Source organism: Zingiber officinale, chromosome 7B, assembly GCF_018446385.1.
Source record: "Zingiber officinale cultivar Zhangliang chromosome 7B, Zo_v1.1, whole genome shotgun sequence".
Taxonomy (NCBI): Eukaryota; Viridiplantae; Streptophyta; class Magnoliopsida; order Zingiberales; family Zingiberaceae; genus Zingiber; species Zingiber officinale.
Window position 1 is genome coordinate 910,463 of NC_055999.1, and position 25,000 is coordinate 935,462.

Consider the following 25,000-nt stretch of genomic DNA (forward strand, 5'->3'; position numbering starts at 1 on the left):
AAGACTGCAACAGCGTGCTATAAATAGGGAAGAAGAGGCTACGAAACATTATATAATTAGTACCACGATCTAGTTAGAGACTCGATTCATATATAGCTTCATATCGATCTTCCATGGAGAATAAAAGGTCTTCCTTTGATTTGTTTTTTGTTGCTTTAATTGGTTAGATTTGGATCTATCATCTATGTGTTTGTGTTTGCCTTAATTAGTCGATTGGTTAATTTATTCCTCAGGCTCGAAGGCAAGGTCGCTGTCATCACCGGCGGCGCTAGCGGCATCGGCGAGGCCGCCGTCAAGCTGTTCGTCAGCCATGGCGCTCGTGTCATCGTCGCCGACGTCCAAGACGAGAAGGGGGAGGCGCTCTGCGCCAGCCTGGGCGTCGCCGCTTCGTACGTCCACTGCGACGTCCGGCTCGAGGCCGACGTGAAGCGCGCCGTCGACACCGCCATCTCGCTCCACGGCAGGCTGGACGTCATGTTCAACAACGCCGGCATCAGCGACCCCGCCGGCAGCAGCATCCTCGGCGAGGGCGACCTGACCGCGGCGTTCGAGCGGGTGATGGGCGTCAACGTGCTGGGCGCGCTGCTGGGCACGAAGCACGCGGCGCGGGCCATGACGGCGACGCCCGGGGGCGGCGGGAGCATCATAACGACGGCCAGCGTGGCGTCGGTGATGGGCGGGCTGGCGCCGCCGGTGTACACGTGCTCGAAGCACGCGCTGCTGGGGCTGACGCGGGCCGCTGCGACGGAGCTGGGGAAGCACGGGGTGCGAGTCAACTGCGTGTCGCCGGCGCTGGTGGCCACGCCGCAGGCGGTGTCGCACACGCAGGCGAGCCTGGAGGAGCTGGAGGCGATGGGGGAGGCGATCTCCACCCTCAAGGGCGTCAAGCTGAAGGCGGAGGACATCGCGGAGGCGGCGCTCTTCTTAGCCAGCGACGAGTCCAGATTCGTCAGCGGACACAACCTCATGGTCGACGGCGCCAGCACCGCTACCAAAATATTCTAATCGAATCCAATTAGATACGACCGTTATATCATTTGAATAATATATAACTGCGCGCACGCTCATAGCAGTTATAATTTAAAATACTAATCTCTGTTTCATTGCCGTCAAAACTGCTGCCATTGTTGTAGTAGTTTTTTTTTTTTTTGCTTAAAATAATAATGCGTGTGACTTTCATCTCAGGTCAACGTTGAATAAAAAGTCAATTTTTTCGTGTCCGTACGGGTGCAGTTGTTATATGTCTCTTTCTGTTCGACGGATTAATAATTGATCAATTTTTTAAATGATTAAATCTTTTTCCGTTATTTGCTTCGGTGGATCGATCGACTTGAGAAAAGACTAAAGAATCCCGTCTGAAGTCAAGGTTTGGAAAGTCACGCGAGGAAGAGTCTCGGAAAAAATTCAAGTTTTGGTGTTCATGACCAACCAGATATGCAAGCCAAATTAAACAAGCTCCACAAACACGAATAATTCTAGCCCACAGGCCCAGGACTAAGATGAATATGTTACCATATAGTAGAATTATCAATTAAGTAAGATAAAATCAGCATGGTGAGTTATTTAGTTTTTTAATTTACCTCTCTATAAATGGATGCATGGCCGTGTTCAGATGCCCCATAGCTGAGTTGATATATTGTGGTAAAAAAATAAATATGTTTGTCCCAGTACTCCTGTCAACCCATCCCAAGTTAACACGGAGAAGGTAAATCACGGATGACTACTAGTCTTTGGAATAGTGACTAATACATAAGGGAGGTATTTACCTCGACTTTATCGAGATTCGAACCCAATTAACCGAGTTGATATATGAGAGTAGACATAGACTCTTTGATGGAATAAAGTTTTAGAAGAATAAATTGTTAAAAATGTAAATATAAATCTAGAGGTGGATGGAGAATATTTCATTGCACAAGAATTTTAATCTTGTATTGGTAATTCTATGACATTATGATTGGTTTATATTATTTCACTTGCATTATAATTGTGAATAAATACATGAGAAGAGATTTATTCTCACATATAAATACACAATTAGTGTAAAATTCAGGATCCGAATTACACAGAACTAAGATTGACTTGTGTTCAGTAAATCTACACAACATCTTCTTTTCCCTACTTGAGAGCAATTGGGGATGCTTCTCGCTCAGGCCATTCAACTGATAAGCCCCCTCTTAGAAAAGTCATTCGATTACTATGATTTTTTTTTTTCATCTTGTTATAGGGCGGGCACTTGGAATGAGCAAGTCACATTTTGTCACAAATAATAATCATCGTGCCCCAAGCAATTATGTAATGACAGGGCACCCATGTAGTCTCTCAAACACATACTTACATTTGATTTCCAATTAGGATAGCTGCTTGTTATAAATACTTCCGGATTTAGACCGATGGTGGATGAAAATTTTTTGTGGAACTGAATTGGTTATCTCTAGAATTGATCGGGCTAAAGGACTATGGCGCCTATGTTTGATTCCTAATTATGGCACACTACAGTATATTTTTCTCTAATGAGGTGATAAATATGAGATATTGGATGGATGCTATTATAAATACTTCCAGATTTAATGAAATCGTATTGATTATCTCTATAATTAATCAGGCTAAAGGGCTGATGCTAGCTTTATAAAAAAAAAAACTAACAAAAATCATTGCCCAAGGAAGGTTCCCTTCTGAAAAGCCCTTTAAAGGAGAAAAAAAAAAGGGCAGATTCCTCATCCTTTTGCCTAGCATAAAAGAAGCAGCCTTACTTGAATCTTCCTGGACAATCTCTGAACTAGTAAAAAAAAAAAAGACTCATTGAACTAGTAAAAAGGTTGAATGAGATCATTGTCAGATATCCTCTTACTTTCCAGTTATTTCAAACAGGAACATGTGACAGCCCACTGTGATGATTTATTTTCAAGGACCACAAAAAACAGATATAAAGGCTGGCTTTAATTAATTGTGCAACCATCTTTTCTTTTCTTGTTCTTATCTCTCCCAAATTCAAATGGCCTAATCTTTTTCTAATTTTCTAACTTCATCCATGTGTTTCAAGTCAAGATATCACAAGTTAGAATCGAATGCATTGAGCCAAAAGCCTTTTGAAGTCTGTGATTTCACAAAGGTAGAACATGAACAGAGAATTAAGTCCATTTCTGCAGTAAAAGTTGTTGGCAAAATGATGATGATATTAACAGGAGGAAATAACAGTGCGCCGTCAGCCTTTCACTGTTTCTTGGAGACTATGATCGATAGAGTGAAGGGGGGCGGCGCGGCCGTCGCGGCCGCCTCCTCCGGCAACCAGCACGGCTGCTCGCTCTCTGGCGAGCTTCTCGCCCGGAAAAGGAACGTCGTAAGGCCGCCGCCGGACGAGTCGTGGAACCACCAGTCGCGGACGTCCCAGAGCACGTCGACGACCGCCGACCCGTCGTCGACGGTGATGGCCTGATTCCCCCGGAAGTTCCACCCCACGTTCGGCACGTGGATCGCCCTCTTCCGGTCGACGGCGATGGACAGCTCGCCGTTCTTGGCGTCGCGCTCATCTACTCTGCAAATCACCGACACGTCGTGCTCCTGGCCGCCCTCGCGGAATCGGGCCTTGGTCGAGTAGTGCACCGCCGCCGAGGCCGGGACGACCGCTTGCTCGTACCGGCTGTACATCCAGAAGGGGGCCGTCGGAAACTTGTCGACGTAATGTTTCCCCTTGTCGCCCAACAGGAGGACGAGCTCGGCGTCCGCCGCCAAGATGAGGTAGAAGTCCTTAGTGGGCTCCGACGAGAAACCTGGCCCGTACTTGGCGGCGGAGATATCCCAGAGGAGAAGAAACATGGAGTCCCCGGAGAAGAAGGAGCGGCTCCCCTTCTTCCGCAGAATCTGGGAGTTGCACCGGGGGTGGTCGAAGGGGGAGGCCGCGGCGGAGGGCTCGTTGTCGACGATCACGGTGACGGAGGAGGGCTCGTCGCCGTTGTTCTTCTGCCATGTGACCATGATGAGCACCTCCTTCTTCTTCATCGACAGAGTAGTCACGTAGAAGCAAGTGACAACATTCTGAACCACTTGCCGTCTGCCACCGCCGCCGCCGACGATGCCGCCGTCGTTGGAGCCGAAGCAACCGGCGGTCCAGTCTATCATCGTGAAGCTAGAAAGCTATCGATCTGCTGAAACATTGCGTGATTCTGTGGACGGAAAACTTGAAAAGGGCAAAAAAAAGAAAAAAAAACCAAAAAACAGAGGTGTGAAAAGATGGAACAGAGGATGATTAAAGTGGTTCACCTTTGGGATCGCTATGGACATAAATAAGGATTTGGCAGTTTTTCTTGAAACTTTATCAAAACCAAAGACTTGTTCTTTAATTTGATTCAATCGCAAGTTCAACTGCCAAGAAAAGAACGTGTTAATTGAAATTGGTGTTGGTGGAACGAGGGTCGCTCTCGAACACTGTAATATTTATGATTACGGGCGTTTTTTTATATTTATTCTCAGTTTGAATCGTGTCAGTTCAGTTCTGTTATTCGATAATTATCCAATTGCCATTTTTCGTATTTAAAATCACTTTTTTTTCCCAATATTTTTTAGATGGTTCGCACTTTTCCTTTCATGCGCTGGTTCGGCTAGATCGAGCTGCGACGGACCGGATCGCAACCCATCGCAAAAAAACCCGGTTCGTTTTACTCGGAGTGAGTTATAGACTCTAGCGTAGAGCAGAGTCGGTTGCTAGGGGTCATGTCGTCTTCTGCTCTCCCGGTCTCCGCGGCAGAGCGACGAAATCCCTTTAGCAGGCGCTGTAAGGAGGGATGGTAATCGTTCTCGGTTGCCTTCAACCTCACGCCTCGAGGACCCAAGGTTTGATTTATTCGTATTCCATTTTTCGTGATTCCAACCGCGCTTCCAAGTGGTTTCTTTTAATCTGCTTTTTGTTTGGCATCGTCGGTCGAATGCTATGCGGTTCTCCTGCCTCGGCTCATTGTACATTTCTTGGAACTGATTGGCGTCCCTTTTGTTTTCCAAACTAGTTTGTACAGTTCTTTGCGTTGCTTAAGGGAATGGTGTCCCATCTGAGGATTGTGTTGGATTTGTTTTTATGCTGGTTTATTACATTTATTTGGAGTGGCACTCGATTCGTTATTCTGTGATCTACGCCATTCTTTTGAAAAGGTTGTCAACACTAATCTGATGGAAGTTATTCTTTGAATTGGATTTGAGTGCTTTACTATATATTGATGCATTGTCGATTGGTATTCTCAAAGGGCCGGTTGCATCATCACAGATGGAGATCAGTAGCTCCCGACCTTCACAATTTATCACGAGCATTGGAAATGGTGGCGTTTCTCATGGTAATGGGTTACCTCTCATCGAGAGTATTGAGACGGGTCAGGTCATTGTCCCTGAGGTATAACTTTACTTTGAGAGATTATCTCAATCATTTTGTTCAAATACCTATTCATCATTTGAGTATTTTGGTTTCAGATTTTTTTCAGTTCAAAACACCAAACCGGTCCTAAATCCTGGTAAAAGTAGGTCTGTGTTTCACTATACTTGACGGCCAAATTATATTTAAAAAGTGTTTACCTCCTGACCATCGATCTTATCCTTATTTAGATAAGATAATACTAGTAATATAACCTTCCATAGAGTTCGACAAAGAGATAGATCCATTTACCCCACACCAATAGTTGGGACTAATATTGGTTATTGATGTTGTTGTTTAGTTTTGGGTTGTTTTAGTTGATATCAATAAGGTTGGGTAATAATAAATTTTAATGAGTAAGTTCTTTGCATATTGTAATATCACCTTTCATCAAGTCACCACCATTAAGAATGCAATGGATTAGAGATAGATCTGGTTGGTTCTATCCAATTGATATACTCGAAAAAAAGAGATTATATGTGGTGCAAGTGCAATATGATTTGGACTTCAGTCAGATTATACTACAGTATCCATGTGTAATATTATTATGTTAACTTCACAATTTTAATTCGAGTTTTTTTTAAAAAAAAAATTGACAACAGTATGTTTGGATTATATAATCAATTCATCGACCATATCTGTCTTAAACGGAAGAAATTTCAGATCTAATGGAGACATTTGAGCATATAATATTGACTTTGATTTTCTTCTTATTTTCTTAAACTGTGACATCACTAATTGCCAATTAGATATGTTTACCTCGTGACCATCCATCTTATCCTTATTTAAATAAGATAATACTAGTAATATAACCTTCCATAGAGTTTGACAAAGAGATAGATCCATGTACCCAACCCCAATAGTTGGGACTAATATTGGTCGTTGATGTTGTTGTTTAGTTTTGGGTTGTTTTAGTTGATATCAGTAAGGTTGTTTAAGATCTAATGCAGACACTTGAGCATATAATATCAACTTTGATCTTTGTATTTTTTAAAACTGTGACATCACTAATTGCCAATTGGATATGTTGCACCAAATTGAAGAAATTATGTTTTATCAACAAGATGTATCTTTCAAGTAGAAAGGTCATGGTTCTAGCATATTACTCTTAATGGAAACCTTCACAAATAATGATATGCTAATAAAAGTTTTTCTTCTTTTTGATCAAACCATGTGTATGTATGAGTGGTGTAATTTCTGCATGGTTGTTTTCTAGAGAAAAAGTTGGAAATCTTTGTTTGCATATATGGGCCCAGGATTCCTTGTTTCTATTGCATATATTGATCCTGGAAACTGTAAGTTATTTTGGTTTTATTTCTTATTATTTCACATATGTTATTTGTATTCCATCATATTCCAGGCTGAACTTTCTGCAGCTAACCATTGTTTCATGTTTTGTGGTATACAGTTGAGACAGATTTACAGTCAGGTGCACAGTTCAAGTATGAGGTGCAAATTTTTCCTCAGTTGATATAGTTTATTTCTATGTTTGTTGCATTCAAATTTCAAGGTCCTATTTTGCAATGACTAATAACTTTGTTGATTCAACCGAAGCCATTTTCATCTGAAAATTATTGTGTTAAAATAATAAGTATTTGTTTCTATCGTCCAGTTACTTTGGATCATACTTTTGGCTTCCTGTTCTGCCTTGGTTATTCAGTCACTTGCAGCCAAGCTAGGAGTTGTGACAGGTCTGTTGTCATAGAGGGTCCCAAATTTCCTTGTTGTGCCTGCTTCAGTATCTCTCAAATTTCAAAAGAAATCTCCACTCACAGGGAAGCATTTAGCTGAGCATTGTAGAGCTGAATACACAAGGGTTCCTAACTTTATCCTGTGGATTCTGGCTGAACTTGCAGTTGTTGCATGTGATATTCCTGAAGGTATTAACACTTCACATGCCATGAAACAAATATTTTCATAGACCACCTTGATATATTTTTTTTAAATTCCATGTTGCTAATCTAGCAAATTTTTAAAAAACTAACCTTTCAAATGTATAGCCTAAAGTTTAGTTTGTTAAAATTTACTATTCTCAAAGATTCATTTTTGTATGCATAATAGAAGGGACTTTGCGTATTTGCTTTATTACAAAGCAATATTCAGTATTTTGTACAATGGTTGAGACTCCCACATATTGAAGTGCTTTTCTGTTGCATTGTCACTCATATTTATAATTCAACCATTATATTTCTTGACAGTTTCCTCAATTTATTAGTGGTGCTTCTGCTAAGTGTTCCATGGTGCCAAAGGCCTATCTTGTTTAGGGAACTAGGCATGATGCTTATTCCTAAAGTGGTTATAAGTGACTAGGGAACTAAGCATGATACTTATTCCTAAAATGATTATAAGTACTTTGAGCTGAATATAATCACTACAACAAAATAATTGTCATTTAACATGAGTAATAATGACAACAATGCTATAATGGGCCATGTAAATTGGGTGCACATTCATAGACCTGATTTGGATGAAGTTTGGACTGTGTAGATCGGCCAATCAAGTCAAAATTTTGATTGCTTGTAAATTTCTTTGATATATTACATCGGCACTATTTCATATATGACGTGATTCTAAATATTAGAACATATTGAATGAGAGTAGCCTAATTGATCTGCTATGCAGACTTATGGATGATGATACAAGCTTTGAGTCAGGCAAAATGCTTCCCCACTAGCCCAGTGCCAAATCTGAGTCACTTGCCTAAGTCACACCTTTGATAAGCCAACTTCATTTGAAGGCCACACTAATGCCTGTATGCTCTTGCTTTCCTTGTTCTTTGCAGTTATTGGAACAGCTTTTGCTTTGAATATGCTCTTCAAGATACCTGTATGGTGTGGTGTTCTTATCACGGGGCTGAGTACTTTGCTACTGCTATATTTACAACAGTATGGGGTAAGGTGACTTTCACAGTTGCACTAGTATTTTTTGACAGTGGTTTTATTCACAAGCCTACTTTTATGATCAGTGGGATTTCTACAATTCCTTGGCTACAATGGACTATCCTCTTTTTATTTACATGTGCATATTTCTTAAATATTGTATTCAGAAGTTTTTAAAGAAGCCCTCTCAATTTTTATATCAAAAACCTCAAATTGATGGTTTATAGTTAATCAGTGTAGTCATTTTTCGATTTGACAAAAGATTTTATATCAGAATTTGTTGGGTAGCCACCAAGTTTATTTTCAGTAAGAAGCAGTCACCAATGAAGCGGAACTGAAATTTGGTTCATCATTACAGAAAAATTAGCAGAATACCTACATTACAAATGAACATGACTTTCCCTTGAACTTGGTCCTTCACACTTTTATGCAATGTATCTCTAAAACATCTTGCAGGTGAGGAAACTAGAATTACTTATAGCGTTTCTGGTATTCACAATGGCTGGTTGTTTCTTTGCTGAACTTACTTATGCAAAGCCAAAGTCTTCAGAAATTTTGGAGGGACTTTTTGTCCCCCAGCTTAAAGGAAATGGTGCCACAGGTCTTGCTATCTCACTACTTGGTGCAATGGTGATGCCGTAAGTTTCACTTTCTCTAGACAACAGGGTTTTATCTTATATTATGTCAGATGCAGCTTTGAGGTCATCATATGTGATATCAGGCACAACCTTTTCCTTCATTCAGCATTGGTACTCTCCAGGAAAATACCACGCTCAGTTCGTGGGGTCAAGGTGAATACTATCTTTGTCTCCTATCCATTGTTCTTCTATTTCCTACATCCATTTTTTAGTTTCATATGCTGTACAAGTTGTAGAAGATAAATTCATTTGTAAGTTTGAAAATTTGGAAACATATATGTAGGAATTGCCATTATAGCTATCTTATATATTTATCAGAATTCTCAACTATCATCAATCACTTATCATGTCTTCCTTCTACAGGAGGCATGCAGGTTTTACAATATCGAAAGTGCATTTGCTCTTGCAGTGACCTTTCTTATTAATGTATCTGTTATTTCTGTAAGTGGCTCTATTTGTAGCTCTAAAGATCTAAATCCTGAAGATCAGCAAAACTGCAATGACCTTGACCTCAATAAAGCATCATTTCTCTTGAAGGTATCTATGACTAACACTGTTTTGGAATGTATACTGGGCACCAGTTCTTTGTTATCACGAGCATGAAAATGCAATTCTATAATTTTGATATAACAAGAATAGAGTAAGAGCGCCTTTAAACTCAAAATTGGACATTATTTATTTTCCAATATTCTTGCCAAGAGTGTGGTTCAATGTACTGCAATGTGAGTTGCTTATAAACTGATAACTTATTCACTTGAATTGGAATATCCAAGCTTGAATTATCACTTATTGTTGTCTGCCTCATGTTAGAGGTGATTCGTCATTCAAGGTAACTGTGATTGTGTAAGATAAGCTGACTACACATTTTTTTTTCTCATCAAGAATGTTCTTGGAAACTGGAGTTCCAAGCTATTTGCAGTAGCCTTACTGGCATCAGGTCAGAGTTCTACTATAACAGGAACATATGCTGGACAATATGTCATGCAGGTGATCACTCTCTTATCACTCAACTTATTGGCATTTTTAAAATTTTTACTTAAAGCAATGCATGATTATATCGTGATAATATACAAACCTTTTTTTATCTTGTGAAATAGATGAATTGTAAGCACAATGGCAAACCATTTTTCTGTCTCATGGATTACTTATGGTTAATTAATTTTACAAGTACAAGCTTTTGCCAAGTATGGCTGACCTAATGCTAATTTTAAGATAAATAGCTCATAAAGAGAAAGACAGCTGGTGGGAGAAATATGAAAGATATAGAAAGATAAAGAAACAAATAAGAAGTATGCATTGCAATTTGCTATTCCAAAAGAAGAGAGAAATTTTGTTGAGTCCAACAAAATGTGAAGATGGCAGCTTGTTTTTGATACTGGTATTAAAGTAGTCATTACTGGTTCACCGCTAAAATTAAAGTGTTCAGTGGAACAGTTGATGTTGCTTCATTGATGCTGATTCAAATATATCCTCTGATTTTCAGTTTCTTCAGGAAATTTTCAGCTTTGTGTATATCTTTGATGGTCAGCCTGCAAGACCAGAGATTGGTGTAATTACATCCATTGAGAAATTGACAATGAGTCCTACCTATCATTTCTAAAAAATGATGTCATTTCTTTTGCGCCATATGGTCCTAATCCATGCTTAACATAAGATGGGTAATATTTTCTTGAATTCTTTACTGCCTTGGCTCACCTCAAATATACTGATCTGTTGAGATTAGGATTTGAAGTGCCGAGCCGTGCCGCCCGAAACCGCCGGAATTTACCGTTCCGGTGAGGAAGCGAAACCGGCATAGCAAGTGAACAAATTTCGCCTTCATCATAGATCGACCCTTCACGCCGCCGGAAGCGTCACGCGACGCCTTCGCCGTTGGCATAAGCGTCATGCGAGCACTGCTTACGGGACTCGCGGGATTGCGGTGCCGGTACGCGTATTGTGCAAAAGAAAAAAAAATTAATTAATTTAAACAATTCCCAGATGTGATAAAATATAAAAAAAATATATTTAAATTTTAAAAAAAAATTTTAAAAATAAAAAATTATTAATTGATATTATAAAAAATTCCTTTTTACTGTTTTAAATTTATTTAAAAATTCTAAAAAAAATCTAATAAATCATATTTATATTCTGATAATTTATTATTATTATTTTATATTTTTTTGCTGTTTAATTGATATTTTGGTTTTTTTTTATTATTTTAAATATATAAGATTTAAACTAATAATTAATTAAATGAATAAACAATTAATTTATATAATTATGATGTATCAGTTTTAATTCGAGTAATTAATACATCTTTAAATAAAATTATATTTAATTATTTTTTCTAACCATATTAAGTTGTCCAAACAACTTATATAAAATCAATATACAACTTGTTTTTAAATTATACACAATAAACATATTTATCTAATAATTACTATATATAAATAAAAAAAATACTGAAACTGTATCGGCACAATTTGATACCGAAACTGTATTGTTTTGGTCTGGGACCGAAACCTTAGCACGGGTTGAAATTTTAAACCTTGGTTGAGACATAGGTAAATCACAGCAGATGGAAATACAATACCATCCCAGCCTTGTGTAGTTACCCATTTGAAACAGATGCTTAGTCGTCTCTATGTGAACCCTGCAAAAACACAGTTAATGTTTGTCATTGCCGATCCAATTCCTGCCAACCTGTCTTAAGTATTCCTGCCAATCTGTCTTAAATAGGAAAGTCTCCTACCGTTATCTATATATAGTAGCATGTAGAAACAATTCTTACAGGCATTCAGTTGCTGATAACTGAAAGCATCCTAGGGGGAAAACATTCTGCTTTTGCTGCTGTAGAAATTTCGCATAATGATATGAAAATTTGAACTGTCTCCAAATTTTCAGTTGGTGCTTTCCATATGCAAGTGAATCATAGATATGTATTTGATTTATATTAGTATTAAATGAAATTTGTTTTCCTTCTCCAGGGATTCCTTGATCTGCGGATCCCACCATGGATACGGAACCTTTTGACCCGATCCTTGGCAATTGTGCCTAGTCTGATAGTTGCTTTAATTGGTGGATCTGCAGCAGCTGGAAAATTGATTATCATCTCTTCGGTATATGAACTACTATCTTTTCCATAATGATCACCCCACTAAAACATATAGTTGGTAAAACCAAAGTACTCCTAAGTTGAAACCAAAGAATGGTGAGATAGCAGACTAATACTGACCAGATGAATTCAACAGAATCTATTTCTGCAACTACAAAATCTCTTTCATGAATTAAATGTCATTCATTAATCTATGTGGAACATGGTATGGTTTATGAGTTTCTGATGATACTATGTATAATAACATCAAATTTGTTTATTCATTTAATCTTACTTGATTTTTTTTCTCTTTTTTTTAATAGAGTTTTTTCCTCACATTGCGTCTGTTCTAACTCTACCCTTTAGACCAGTCATTGGTTGTTTACAATTATCATTCACTCTTAGGAAAAACATTGAATTCTCATAGACATGAAATCTGGAAACCGGAACAAGAATCTTTATGTTGTAGTTGTATTGTACTTTCTATCAAATTATATTGGGCGTGTTACTAAATTTTATTATAGGTGTTTCTAAATTATGTTATAAGTACTACTAAATTATGTTATATGTTCTACCAAAATTATATCCTAGCTATTACCATGTTGTATTATGAGTGCTGCTAAATTGCATTATAGGTGGCACCAAATTGTATTACAGGTGCAACTAAATTTTAGTATGGGTGCTACTAAATTATATTATAAGCGCCACTAAATTGTATCTAGGTGATACGAAACTGTAATTTAGGTGCTACAAAATTATTAAGGGAAAAAATAGTGACTTAATATTCATACACAAATCCACTTTAACATTCTTATGCAAACAAACAGGCACCCCTTTGTATGGCCATGTGTGAAAGGGTGCCTTCATGCCCGTTCTATCCTTTTGATTATGTTCTAATCAACCTAATATGTAGTCAGTTTTTTGCAGATGATTTTATCATTTGAGCTTCCTTTTGCTCTAATCCCACTTCTGAAGTTTACCAACAGTAAGACCAAGATGGGTTCATATTCCAATTCTATTGGGGTAAGTTTTCACCGCATTCATTACTGTCACAAGATATGAACGAAGATGGTGATTGTAGTTCCAGTAAATCACTGTCCAGTTATATATTAACTAGTTTTTGTAGGTTCAAAGACCAAAAAAAAAAAAAACTTCACTCTTTTTTTATAAAGTATTTAAAAAAATATTTATGCATAGAAAAGCTAGTAACTGGTTTGCTTTTTTATTCAACTTTCATAAACGTCATATTTATTTATTTATTTTTGCTGTTGCCGCAGGTGGCATTACTCGCATGGTTAATAAGCTCATTGATTGTAATCATCAATACCTACTATCTCGTCACTGGTTTTGTTAATTTGCTTTTGCACAGTGGGTTGCAAACACTAGCAATTGTATTTGCTGGAGTTTTTGGGTTCTCAGCCATGCTCATTTACATAGCTGCAATATTGTACTTGGTGTTCAGGAGAAATAGGAACTCAACTCAACCATTGTTACAAGACGATGCTAACAATTCCGTGTACAATTTACCGCGAGAGGATATTGCAAATATGCAACTTCCACAGAAAAGATCCACACAGGATCTGGACTAGTTAACTTCCTGCTGTTTCCAGCCAAGCAAAGTCTGCCTCAACATTCTTGAATTTAGTGGACTGATATTTCTGCTTTCTTTACTGCAGCTTTTAGCCCTAGATGTGAAAGAAAACAGCAAACTAACACAGAAGGGAGGAATTATATCTGAAGTTTGTCTGCTTCATTTTATGAAGTGATAGTGTCAAGCTCGTTTCAAGCCTCAGCCTATGATAGTAGTAGGCTTGAAAACTTTAACAGTATTTTTATACGCATGGAAAAAATATATAGAGGATTTCACTTTGTAATACTTGGTGCTACTCTAGAAATTCGGTGAATTCAAGGTGTTTTTTGCCTTTTAGAAATAATTAATTTTTTTGTCGTACTAATTGACAACCCATTGGATGATTTTTTTTGTGGTACTAATTGGTCAATTAAATCGTATAGCTCTCTTCGTGGAGTTTAATTGATCCAACCTACTTGTTTGATTCAATTAACCCTTTCAATGCAACTAATCCACCTGATCTGGCCTACATGTTAGATCAACCTATTTGACTTTCTCAATTTGATAGACTAACCTGACTTGTTTGACTCAATTGACATTTCGATTTGCTTGCTCAAATTGGGACATTCGACTTGTTTGGTTTTAATTATTTAATTGGATCACTTTCTCAATTTAACTGATCTATTTGATATGACTAACCTGCTTGACAAGTAAGTTGGACTTACATGATCGACACACATGGTCCAACCAATACGATAAATGCATTCTCACCTTGAGTGCTTAACTCTTATAACCTAATTGGCCCACTAGACTTATCTGTTGCAATTCGTTCAACGAACTTACCGATGATAGTAAAGATGAAATCTGTTATCCCAATGATCTTACATGAATAATTTTATGATCATCTATAAAGAGATAAATTAAAAAATTATAATTAACCAGTGTATCCATCGAGCTTATCAAGTTATCACTATGCATGATTCATTTAGCCCGTCTAAATCATAACTGAATTGATCCAACTAGCATCATCAATCCCAATCCACTTGCCTTTCTCAATTAATGATCCTACCCATTTAAACCATCCAACCCATAACTTCCAAAATCTTTTCATTTCAAAATTTATTTTATATATATATATATATATACATATTTATTTATTTGATGGGTGAAATAAAATAATATCTTTGAAAATAAAATAATTTAAAATATGAACTAAAATACACAGATTAGTACCAATACTACTACTAATTATCATAACAGTCATTCATCAACCATCAGTTGCAACGAATAAATTTGCCCCTCAATTATAATTATTTACTAATAATATACATGTTTTTCATTCTTTTTTTCCCTTTTTCTATCCTGTCCCGCCGAGCCCGTACCAAGGTACCAGGGGTAAATTCTAAATTGAGAGAACCTCCACAGACCAAATTGGAATTTCGTCAAACGATGATCGCCTACTCTCCGTCCCAATTTGTCAAAATTACAGGCAAAAAGCGGACTATTTTTCAAAAATGTCCACAAAGTTTTTGTGACGAGGTATATATGATTTTTGCCTCACGCCCTTTTTCTTCATTCATCTCCTCTGTTCGCTTGCCATCGCCCGCAGAGTGCAGCCTTTTTGTTTCCGGAGAAAGAAATCGTACGGCCGAGGAGGTGGAGATGGTGGCGGAGGTGAGCTCCTTCTCTCGAATGGTGGATACCTACAAGGAGGAAGGAGAGGGGAAGACGGAGCTCGTCACTCTCGACTTGCTCGGTGGCTGCGGCGACAGCGATGCCGCCACTGCCGTCGCCGCAGCCGAAGTGAATCTTGAGCTCCAGATCCGGGCCTCCGGCGACATACGCCTCGCTGCGTCGGTACGCCTCGTTGTCCATACCTTAATCGACCTGCTTTGTTTCTCTTGTGCTCGTCGTTTGCTGAGATTCGATCCCCCGGGCTCCTCTGGCTTCCGCAGAATTGGATCTTTCGGTTTCGTGAGAATATGTAGAACAAGGGGATAAATTTCCTTCTTCTCCCCCAAATTTGCCAGGGGTTGGATCGATGATCTTGTTCATCAATTCTACGCGACAATCCTCTCCGATTAGTGGCTACAAAACCCCCGTCGATCGTACCACGAATTATATTCATTCATCTCGTATGAATTTCCTGTCGATGAATCACCAAGTATTTCGTTTAGAGTTGCTCATACCAATGCGTTTTTTTTATCCTAATTGTGAACCTTCGATTTCTGTTCTATACTCAGATCTCTCGTTCTTCCAAGAATTCCCAACCGCCGTACATTGTTTGAAGATAAATCATCATCTTTTTTTTTTTTGAGTGAGAGATCTTTCTTTTCAAGATTTCAAATAATTTTTGTTTAATTCCATGGTCGCAGTCGGCGATGCTGCCCCATCAACAAACGAAGCTCAGTCCGGCGAATCCTCACCTCCACGACCTCAGTCTCGCGCCGCCGTGGCTCTTCGCCTCATCGCCCAGCCGAAAGCCCCCTCCGGCCGCGACCGCCGCCGCGTACCACAGTGTCTGCACCCTGGAAAAGGTCAAATCGGCACTGGAGAGGGAGTCGCGCCTGGCCGCCGACGGTCGGGCTCCAGTACCACTCCCAGACTCCGCCTCCCCACCCTCCCCCTCCTGGTCCTCCTCGTCCTCTGCCCCCGCCACCACCATCACCACCAGCTCCTCCTCCGCCAAGCGGCGGCCGAACGAACCCGACGAAACAGACGGCGAGCCAGCGATGGCGGCGGCGGCCTGCCCAGAGTGCCTTCTCTACGTGCTCATCTACAAGGTGGAGCCGCGGTGCCCGAGGTGTGCGGCGCACGTGCCGGTCAATGGCACCAGCAAGAAGCCCCGCATCGACCTCAACTTCTCCTTCCAAACCGAACGCAACGAATGATCTCCAACCGAATTCCTCAAATTTTGCCACGGATCCACGAAGAAGAGCAACAAGGGAAACCGCCTCTCTCTCTCCAATAGCTCGCTTTTGCAGTTTTGCTGTAAAATCCCACGTCAGTGTGTCAATTGCTGCCGGAAAACTCGCCGATAAATACGTACACACACCAGCTTTTGGCATCGTTTAGCCACCATTTCCGGGAGTGATTAATCACGCCGCCCCTCGCAGGCGATTTTTGGAGGTCCATCCCCTTCTCGCAGGTGCCACACTGCGTGATTGCGGTGCATGCAGCATGCAGAGAGCCTCCTCCTGGTAAATAAATTAAATGTTTAGAAATGAGGTAAAACAAATATTCCCGAGGACTACGGCTACCGCTGAAGAGAATAAACAGTCCATTTACAGTTTCACTGCGGATGTGGATGTGGTTTGAAAACCAAACCAACAAAATTAAAGGAAAACCATTAATTAATCTGGGCATTGGCACGCGCGGTCAAAAGGGCCTCGCGTCGTTCTCCGTCGCTCGTCATTCATGGCGTCGTCCTGCTCTGCGTGTGCGTGTGCCTATGTGTATATGCGGCTCGCTGCGCATTAATGGTTAGCTGCATCACGTCCCCCATCGAGCATTAATGTGGCGTGTCGATATCCGGCATTCAATGCGATTGGCTGTGGCCCAAGCCTCGTCGATCCATAGGCGTCGCTGGAGCAGCATTCAATGCTCGCTTTTGTTTTCTTCCCCCGCGTGAACCAGTACCACTTCACAACGCCGCATTGCTCGGACTGCCCCGCGATCGCAGCGCTGGGCCAAGTTATAAAGTCAGCTTATTTCAAATATTTCATAAATTACACTGCAGTAACTCATTCATGTCTTGTACAATCCATAGAGCATGGCCCAACAGAAGTTTCCGTTCCAAAATCTATCTGGATGATGCATCGTCAGAAAGGATTTTGGGACAGAAAATTTTGTTTGACATATTGTGTATTCGAATTAATTAAGAGCCGCATGGTAATGAGATGGTCAGCTCTAGGCTCAAGTACTGGTGCTGCTTCTTCAATACTACTTCGTCGTTCTCGTCCTGGGATGTTGCAAAATTTCCTAAACTACTCCAACGCTGACCGAGGTTGTTGACATTTGAAATAGCGCTGGGGATGGTGTTCCTTGCTGCGTGACCTCGAAGAGCCGCCTCGAAGGATGGCCTTGTGTGAGCGAGAGCGACCAGTTCGTGCCAAGGATGTTCTTGTGGTTGCCGCTGATCATGGATGTTGTGAAGGCTCGTCCAACTTCTGTACATCTGTAAGATATTGCATTAGTTCCCAACTTTGATTAAAACATTCAACTTATATCATTAGGATAGATTGATCTTTCTTTGTGAATCATAGAATTCCTGTGAGGGTACGTACCTGTAGATGGCTTTTAACATGAGATATGCTTATTCCTTTTAAACCCATTGTTTCCATAATTCTCTTTGGTGTTGCTCCTGCAAAGAGAAGAACAAGTGTATGTCAACATAATGATACGAGATGTTGGGAGTAGATTTAGAGATATTGTAAAATCGATGGTCAAAAATAACATGACAATTAAAATCAAAATGAGATGACGATCAAAATAAGAGTGAACGTATCATGATGAACCACCTCTCAGGAGCGAGACCCTCAGTATCTTATGGGCATAACTCTCAACATAAATCCGAATGAACCAATAGTTGGCTGGACATACATGACTCAACGCCCCACTCAACACTCTTCGTTCTTCGTATGAGCATAACTTATAATATTAACCCAGGCATACCAATAGTTGGCTGGACATATAGGACTTAGCATCCCACTAAACATTCTTTGTTCTTCATATGAGTAGAACTCCTGGCATTAACCTGAGCAGACTAAGAGTTGGCCGGATTTACTAGGTTTAGCTCCCATTCTTCAAGCACAAGGCTCTCAGTATATAATCGGTCGACCCCAGAATCGGTAGGACTTAAAGAATTTAGCTCCTCACTCTTACGATACAATTCTCAGTATATAGTCGGTCGACCCTAGAGTCAATTGGACTTAAGGGACTTAGCTCCCCACTCTTACGATATAACTCTCAATATATAACCGGTCGGCCCAATAGCCCATTTCTCAGCGCCAAGACACTCTATATATAGTCGGTCGATTATGAAACCGGTTGGGCTTTCGGGGCTTAATTCTCGACTTCTCATATACAAGCCTCCTAGCATATAGTCAGTGGGCTACTAGGCTAGTCGAATTGCCTCTAAGAGATAGCATTATCGAGGAATCACAATAACCTATAAGAAAATAACAGCTACTCATCAGAGAATATTCCGCCAACAAAGCATATACAGGAAACGAAACCTTTCTCCGAGAATGGTCGTATAACTTCTATTGCCAAGCGTTACATGACATAGTTTGATATCAAACCTTCTCAGTCGCTTCATTAGTACGGAAGTAATAAAAGATAGTTCACGTGCATTAAACAGAACCTTCCACAAAAGGTGGTTGTACATATTCCATTATTCAATATATTCTGATATCAGACATTTCTAACACCTCATATTTACGGGGGTTTTGAGGGCCAGTATAAAAGGGGTCATCTTCATTGACCAGGTACATTCTCACATGTTGAAAAACACGCACGCATCCACTCTCTATTCATCTTCTGCTCTACTTTTAGCTCGACTACTATTCTAACTTGAGTGTTGAAGTATCTCCACCAGGGACTCCCTCCAGGGTTCTTGCTCTAATACTCCCCTTTGCTCTCTTTATGGTGTGCACAGGAAGGAGTGTCGGGAAGGAGTCTCAGGTGTCATCTCTTCTTCATCTTAGAGTCTTCTTCCAATTAACGACAGAGTCATCTATTCAACATGTCATCTTCATCATTTTCAGACAAGATCAAATTTAACACAGTCTATGGAACTTCGCATGAATTTGAAATGCGAAGATGGATAAGACTAGACAATTCACTACAATCACCTTATCGCAGGAAGATTTGGAGTTATTGATAGCAACCCGAGCTTAAAAGTTAGTGCAACAACAACAACAACAAGAGGCAGCCGACGATCCTTTGTCTCATGACCCGGTTGCATTGATGATGGGCTCTCACACCGAACAAGGGACCCGAATAGAAGGTGCAATTGCGTTCTCGTCGGTCCCTCCCCCACTAACGGCTGACTTCATACAAGTACCTGCACAACCAATCAATCTGTCGCTTGTGCCACCATCCCTTGTTGCATATCATCGTACATTATTCTGCATTCCTTTTGAGGAGATGGGCTCATTAAAAAGGCCTCAAGAATCATTTTCCGGAGACGTTCTCATTCGAGATCCACGAAAGGGAAAGGCTCAAGATCCTAGTGGCTCTTCCGAACAGATTGACATGTCGTTCTCCTAAGCTCAGTTAATCTCAGGATTGATCGAAGCTCTAGCATTCTAGTGTTCGTACGGGTGCGCTCGATCTTATGAGTCGTTCGGTAAATACAAAGATAAAGACTAAGTCATCCCACTACTCAAACATGCAAAGTACTTATATACACTTAGTAAAATAACAACGAAAAGTCATAAGGCAAGTAAAATTTGAATAAATTCAAATTGCATGCATAAGTTCTTTCTTATCCCACAGAAGAAGTTAAAGTACAAGATATATCATTTAAAGTTTGGAAAGACACTTGGTGGAAGCTCATCTAAAAGCTTTTGATGATTCAAAAATCGAGCTAGAAGTTTAGACGCCAGATAACCAATCTTCCAAAGTTGTTCAAGGGCTCCCTTTGCTCCATAAAGAAATATCTTGTTGATGGAGGTGCCAAGTTGCATGTTGAAATTGTGGGATTGGAAGTAGGTCATCTTCCTAGCCTCAAAACGCTTGTCTTCTCCCTACTAATAATTTTCCAGCTTTGCCTGGGAAGCCACCAGCTCATATGTGGTCCCTGCTAACTCAGATTTGGACGCTATCAGCTCGGATCGTGCAACCTCCAATTTCACCTGCTAGGAGTCTATTTCTACTCTCTAGAGTCTAGGCTCTTTTACTGCTCAGACATCAGCAGGGTTTTGATCATCAGCTAAGTTTCTATCACCTCCAACTCGGATACATGGGGCGTTTCTATCTCCTTTAATTTGTCGGAGAGGCTCTGGGTTTCAAGAATCTTCTCTTCAACCATCTAGGCTCTCCTTTACATTTCCAATCAGAGATTGACTTCACTTGTTTTCAAGATAGTCTCCAATTCCTATGCCTTCACCGCCTCAGCCCTCACCAACTCTTGAGCCTCCTGAATTTTCCTTTTTAGCTCACTTAGTTGGCCGGTAAGGGTGGCGACTAGAAATGACTCAAATTGTGTTACCCGCCCCTTCAACGACTTGTTTTTCTCGGGTCAGGTCCACTAGGGCTTAGGTTATGCTCATCCCGACTCTCCAAAACTAGAGAAAAATCATTATTAGCATTAGTAATATTTTAGTAAAGAGGTAGTAGGCCAGCAGAAACTTATTGTGGTAAATCCTAGGCAAACCCATCTGCCATCTGTAATGTAGTGTGGTCCATCGGTCGAGTCATTGTCAATTTCCAAGCTTCTGTTAATGACCCCTTCTAGTATCCGACCATAGGCTAGTGATGGATCCGAAGGCGAGATTACCCACTAGCCCCCTGAGCCAAGGGCACGTCATAAGCAACCGAAAACTGACAGTTGCACTTTGGTATGTTGGAGGAAGCCCTTGTAGACAGGGTGGTTGGTAGGACAAAGGGCAATCGAGGAGCAAGGGCGGCAAGAGATTCGTTTGGGTGGAAGATTACTTCCTCTCAAATCGGGTTGCCAGAAGGAAGAGCTGAAGGCGTCTGCTCGGACGATGAAGCTAGAGCCCTCGTGGACGTAGGTCGGGGGGAAGACACAATAGGAAGAGATTTTCGCTCCGGAAGGGGTTGTGTGATAGGGACGAGACTACATCTAAGCCTCACTGGTGCTTCTGCTTCGACGGGAGGAATTTCTTCTAGTAATATTGGAGGATCAAAGAGCAACTTTCCTTCCATAGCTAGAGCCTCACTAATATCACCCGTCCGGCTATCGGACGCCTCTCCAAAAGGATCGGCTGATTGATGCTCCCGTTCAGCTAAAAGAAGTTGCTCTTACAGATTCAACTCAATCTCCTCCAGCTGTAGAGATTTAGAAGTTAGAGCCAAGAAAAATATGCCCACCGACACGAAGGTTAAGTTATTAATCCTTACCAAAGGAAAAGAGAAGTGCAGTTCGGACTGGGCTCAATCCAAACAAGTAGAGGAATCTCTCATGTAGCAGTTGAGGAATATTGAATTGTAGGCTGATCATCCTCTCCGAAGCAAAAACAAAACCGAGATCATGTTTGTAGTCTCCTAGATTGGGAATAGGAGGAAGGTCCAACCACCATTCGGTTGGCCAAATGAGATTTCTATCCCTTATTAAAGGAAGACAGTTTCTTAAAGAAAATTATCTTGGGGTGTGATTGGAACAAAAAGACTACCTAGCATATACAGCTTCTGATATGCATTTTTCCAAGAAAGATACAATTGATGGTAATAGTAATGGGCGACCAGATGCGTGGCTAGTCAATCAAACCAGTTGGTCAGACGAGCAGGTGGAGACAAGACTCAGGTATAATCAATCGGTCACAAACTTTCTTTAACTAGACTTGAAGGGGAGGCTAGTTATATAGATGTTGTGAGTGGACCCAGAGATAATGTCAAATCAATGGTTAATATGATATGACAGTCAAAGTCAAAGTGAGGTGGCTGTCAAAGTAAAGATACACGTATCCGGGTGAACCACCTCTCAGGAGCGAGGCCCCCAATATAAATCCGGGCGGACTTGAACCTGACCGAGGTTACGGGGTGCATCTCCTTATATCTTATGGGAATAACTCCCAACATAAACCCGGACAAACCAATAGTCAGTTGTACATACAGAACTCAACGCGCCACTTAATACTCTTCATTCTTCATACGAGAAGAACTCCTGGCATTAACTCGGGTAGACCAATAGCTGGCTGGATATACAAGACTCAGCGCTCCACTCAATACTCTTCATTCTTCATATGAGCAAAACTCTTGGCATTAATTTGGGCGGACTAAGAGCCGGCCGGATTTACGGAGTTTAGCCTCCCATTCTTCAAGCACTAGACTCTTAGTATATAGTCGGTCAACCTCAGAACCGATCGGACTTAAAGAATTTAGCTCCTCACTTTTACGATACAACTCTCAGTATATAGTCGGTTGACTCAAGAGGCGGTCGGACTTAATGGACTTAGCTCTTCACTCTTATGATACAACTCTCAATATATAGCCGGTTGGTCCAAGAGCCGGTCAGACTTCCGGGACGTGGTTCCCCATTTCTAAGCGCCAAGACACTCTGTATATGGTCGGTCGACTATGAAGCCTGTCAGGTCTTCGGGGATTAGTTTCTCACTTCTCATGTACAAGCCTCCTAGCATATAGTCGATCAGCTACTAGGACGGTCGGACTACTTTCAGGAGATAACATTATCAGAGAATCACAACAACCAATCAGAGAATAGTATACTCAATAGAGAATATTTCACCACCAAATCATATACAGAAAACAGAATCTTTCTCTGAGAATGACTATACAACTTCCATTGTCTGACATTACTTAGCATAGTCTGATATCAAACATTCTTAGCCGCCTCATTAATATGAGAGTTACAAAAGATAGTTCATGTGCATTAAACATAACCTTTCTCGAATGGTGGTTGTACATATTTCATTATTCGACATATTCTGATACCAAACATTCTCTGACACCTCATAATTATGAGGGTTCTGAGGGTTAGTATAAAAATGAGTCATCTCCTTTGGCCAAGTACATCCTTCCACGCTAAAAATACGCACGCATTCACTTTACTATTTATTTTTTTCTCAACTTTTTGCTCGACTATTGTTTTAAATTGAGTATCGGAATGTCTATACTAGGAACCCTTCTTTATCCTTATTCTAACGTTATCCTTTATTCTTTTTACGATATGCATTAAAAAAAAAAAATCAGATGTCAATCTCTTCTTCGTAGTATTCTCTCAGTTAATGACATAATGCGTTATCTCCATCATTATCGGATATATATATATATATATATATCTCCATCATTATCGGATATATATATATATATATATATATATAGCTTCTTCCAGGTTTTTCTGCGTATTAATTCAACACCAGATCACAAGGTTGACTCTTGGACGCTAAGTGTCAATTATATTAAAGAGCAAAAAACGACTGAACATGAAAGTCAAAGTTGTGCACACAATTAAAGAGTTTTGACTTCTTCCTTGCACATTTTCTTTTCATTTCTTATTCATATAATTAATGTTAAGTGTTTCTTCCCCCTCAGATCGATTTTCCAATCGACAGAAATAAACACGCACAAAAAAAAAAAAAACTGAAATAAGCTTATCGAAATTCACTATCATATCCGATGAGACAATATAATTCTCGTTTCCTAATTAGGCTCTCGGAGAAAGACTAAACAGCAAGAACTTACTGGTTTCGCCTCCGAGCAAGTCGACTGCTGCAACGAAGCGATGATGAAGCTCCTCCGTCCATCGCATCCTCGGAGCATCAGATTTCTTGTACTGTCTCACCCTTCTTCTTTCCATCAATGTCCTCTGCATCCTCATCAAATCCTCTTCCATCTTCTTCTTCGAAAGAGTATGATCACTCGGTAAGGATGAAGAGAAGGCTCATTCCTATATATATATATATATTTCAGACAATCAAAGCCCAAAGGGTGTAAAATTAAACGAAGGCATATCTCTCTCTCTATATATATATATAAATCATGTGGTTAGAGAAAAGCGTAGTTATATATCTATAGAGGAAAATATATAATAATTAATATGCTTCTCGACCTTAAATTCTATGTTTGAACAATTCTTTACCAAAACTTAGCACAATAATTGATATGAGATGAAGGCTTGGACTTTGATTAATCAGTGTTGCACCCATGACCTGGCGTAGATGGTTCATATTTTATAAGGGGTATTGTTGCCACAGATATCTCTAGGGGGGATTCCTAACGGGTACGAAATATCTCATTTGTTGACTCATCCCTTAGGTCATCTGCAATACTATTAATACTCCAACGTTAATATCTACGTGGATGTACTATAGATACACTGTAGCATTTAACACGTTCAAGGAATTGAACGCGTTAAATACCTACAGATTGAAAAAATATAATATTATATTACTATTAACGCATGACACGTTAATAGCGTTGCAGATGACCTTATACATCTGTTATTATTATTGGGCGAAATCTCCCGTGACTTACTGTCAAGATGACTATTTCATCTTTGCCACACTTATTAATCGGTGCCCGAAGGAATAACAATTTAGGTAAATAGAGTGAATTGGATAACTAAATGGGATGAGTTGAATAAGATGGACAAGGTAGCTAGAGATGATATATTGGTCCAATAGAATGATTGATAAGTACTTTTTGATCCAGAAAATTAGACAAATTTAGTTGGATTGGGAAGAGCTATTAGGCAATGTAATCTAGACTTAGAGTATCCATGTCGATTTCTTTATC

The 25,000-nt window shown here is 40.1% G+C and overlaps 5 protein-coding genes across 11 annotated transcripts; 3 read left to right on the forward strand and 2 right to left on the reverse strand.

Annotated features, from left to right (window-relative positions):
* The first annotated feature begins 31 nt into the window (after window positions 1-31).
* On the forward strand, window positions 32-1,135 carry LOC122003453 (sex determination protein tasselseed-2-like). The gene is made up of 2 exons (XM_042558556.1): window positions 32-127; window positions 234-1,135. The coding sequence occupies exons 1-2, from the start codon at window positions 114-116 to the stop codon at window positions 1,003-1,005; spliced, it is 786 nt and encodes a 261-aa protein (XP_042414490.1). The 5' UTR covers window positions 32-113; the 3' UTR covers window positions 1,006-1,135.
* Window positions 1,136-3,083: 1,948 nt separating this feature from the next.
* LOC122003454 lies at window positions 3,084-4,411 on the reverse strand. Of its 2 annotated transcripts, none has more exons than XM_042558558.1 (2): window positions 4,258-4,411; window positions 3,084-4,160 (listed from the first exon to the last, which is right to left on the reverse strand). In XM_042558558.1, the coding sequence occupies exon 2, from the start codon at window positions 4,114-4,116 to the stop codon at window positions 3,211-3,213; it is 906 nt and encodes a 301-aa protein (XP_042414492.1). In that variant the 5' UTR covers window positions 4,117-4,160; window positions 4,258-4,411; the 3' UTR covers window positions 3,084-3,210. The 2 variants fall into 2 exon arrangements, with proteins under 2 accessions (XP_042414492.1, XP_042414491.1); XM_042558557.1 differs by having other exon boundaries at window positions 3,084-4,174.
* Window positions 4,412-4,679: 268 nt separating this feature from the next.
* Window positions 4,680-13,959, forward strand: LOC122004899 (metal transporter Nramp3-like). Of its 6 annotated transcripts, none has more exons than XM_042559750.1 (16): window positions 4,680-4,827; window positions 5,232-5,374; window positions 6,609-6,687; window positions 6,801-6,841; window positions 7,005-7,083; window positions 7,168-7,272; window positions 8,015-8,083; window positions 8,175-8,284; window positions 8,728-8,909; window positions 8,993-9,062; window positions 9,273-9,283; window positions 9,356-9,446; window positions 9,792-9,896; window positions 11,879-12,010; window positions 12,913-13,008; window positions 13,263-13,959. In XM_042559750.1, the coding sequence occupies exons 1-16, from the start codon at window positions 4,779-4,781 to the stop codon at window positions 13,572-13,574; spliced, it is 1,674 nt and encodes a 557-aa protein (XP_042415684.1). In that variant the 5' UTR covers window positions 4,680-4,778; the 3' UTR covers window positions 13,575-13,959. The 6 variants fall into 6 exon arrangements, with proteins under 6 accessions (XP_042415684.1, XP_042415679.1, XP_042415680.1 ...); XM_042559748.1 differs by adding an exon at window positions 4,998-5,139 and having other exon boundaries at window positions 4,693-4,827; window positions 9,273-9,446; XM_042559749.1 differs by adding an exon at window positions 4,998-5,139 and having other exon boundaries at window positions 4,693-4,827; window positions 5,252-5,374; window positions 9,273-9,446.
* Window positions 13,960-15,148: 1,189 nt separating this feature from the next.
* LOC122004900 lies at window positions 15,149-16,850 on the forward strand. The gene is made up of 2 exons (XM_042559751.1): window positions 15,149-15,412; window positions 15,931-16,850. The coding sequence occupies exons 1-2, from the start codon at window positions 15,218-15,220 to the stop codon at window positions 16,444-16,446; spliced, it is 711 nt and encodes a 236-aa protein (XP_042415685.1). The 5' UTR covers window positions 15,149-15,217; the 3' UTR covers window positions 16,447-16,850.
* Window positions 16,851-16,979: 129 nt separating this feature from the next.
* On the reverse strand, window positions 16,980-24,109 carry LOC122004901 (myb family transcription factor PHL12-like). The gene is made up of 3 exons (XM_042559752.1): window positions 23,948-24,109; window positions 17,842-17,918; window positions 16,980-17,732 (listed from the first exon to the last, which is right to left on the reverse strand). The coding sequence occupies exons 1-3, from the start codon at window positions 24,096-24,098 to the stop codon at window positions 17,433-17,435; spliced, it is 528 nt and encodes a 175-aa protein (XP_042415686.1). The 5' UTR covers window positions 24,099-24,109; the 3' UTR covers window positions 16,980-17,432.
* Window positions 24,110-25,000: the final 891 nt, after the last annotated feature.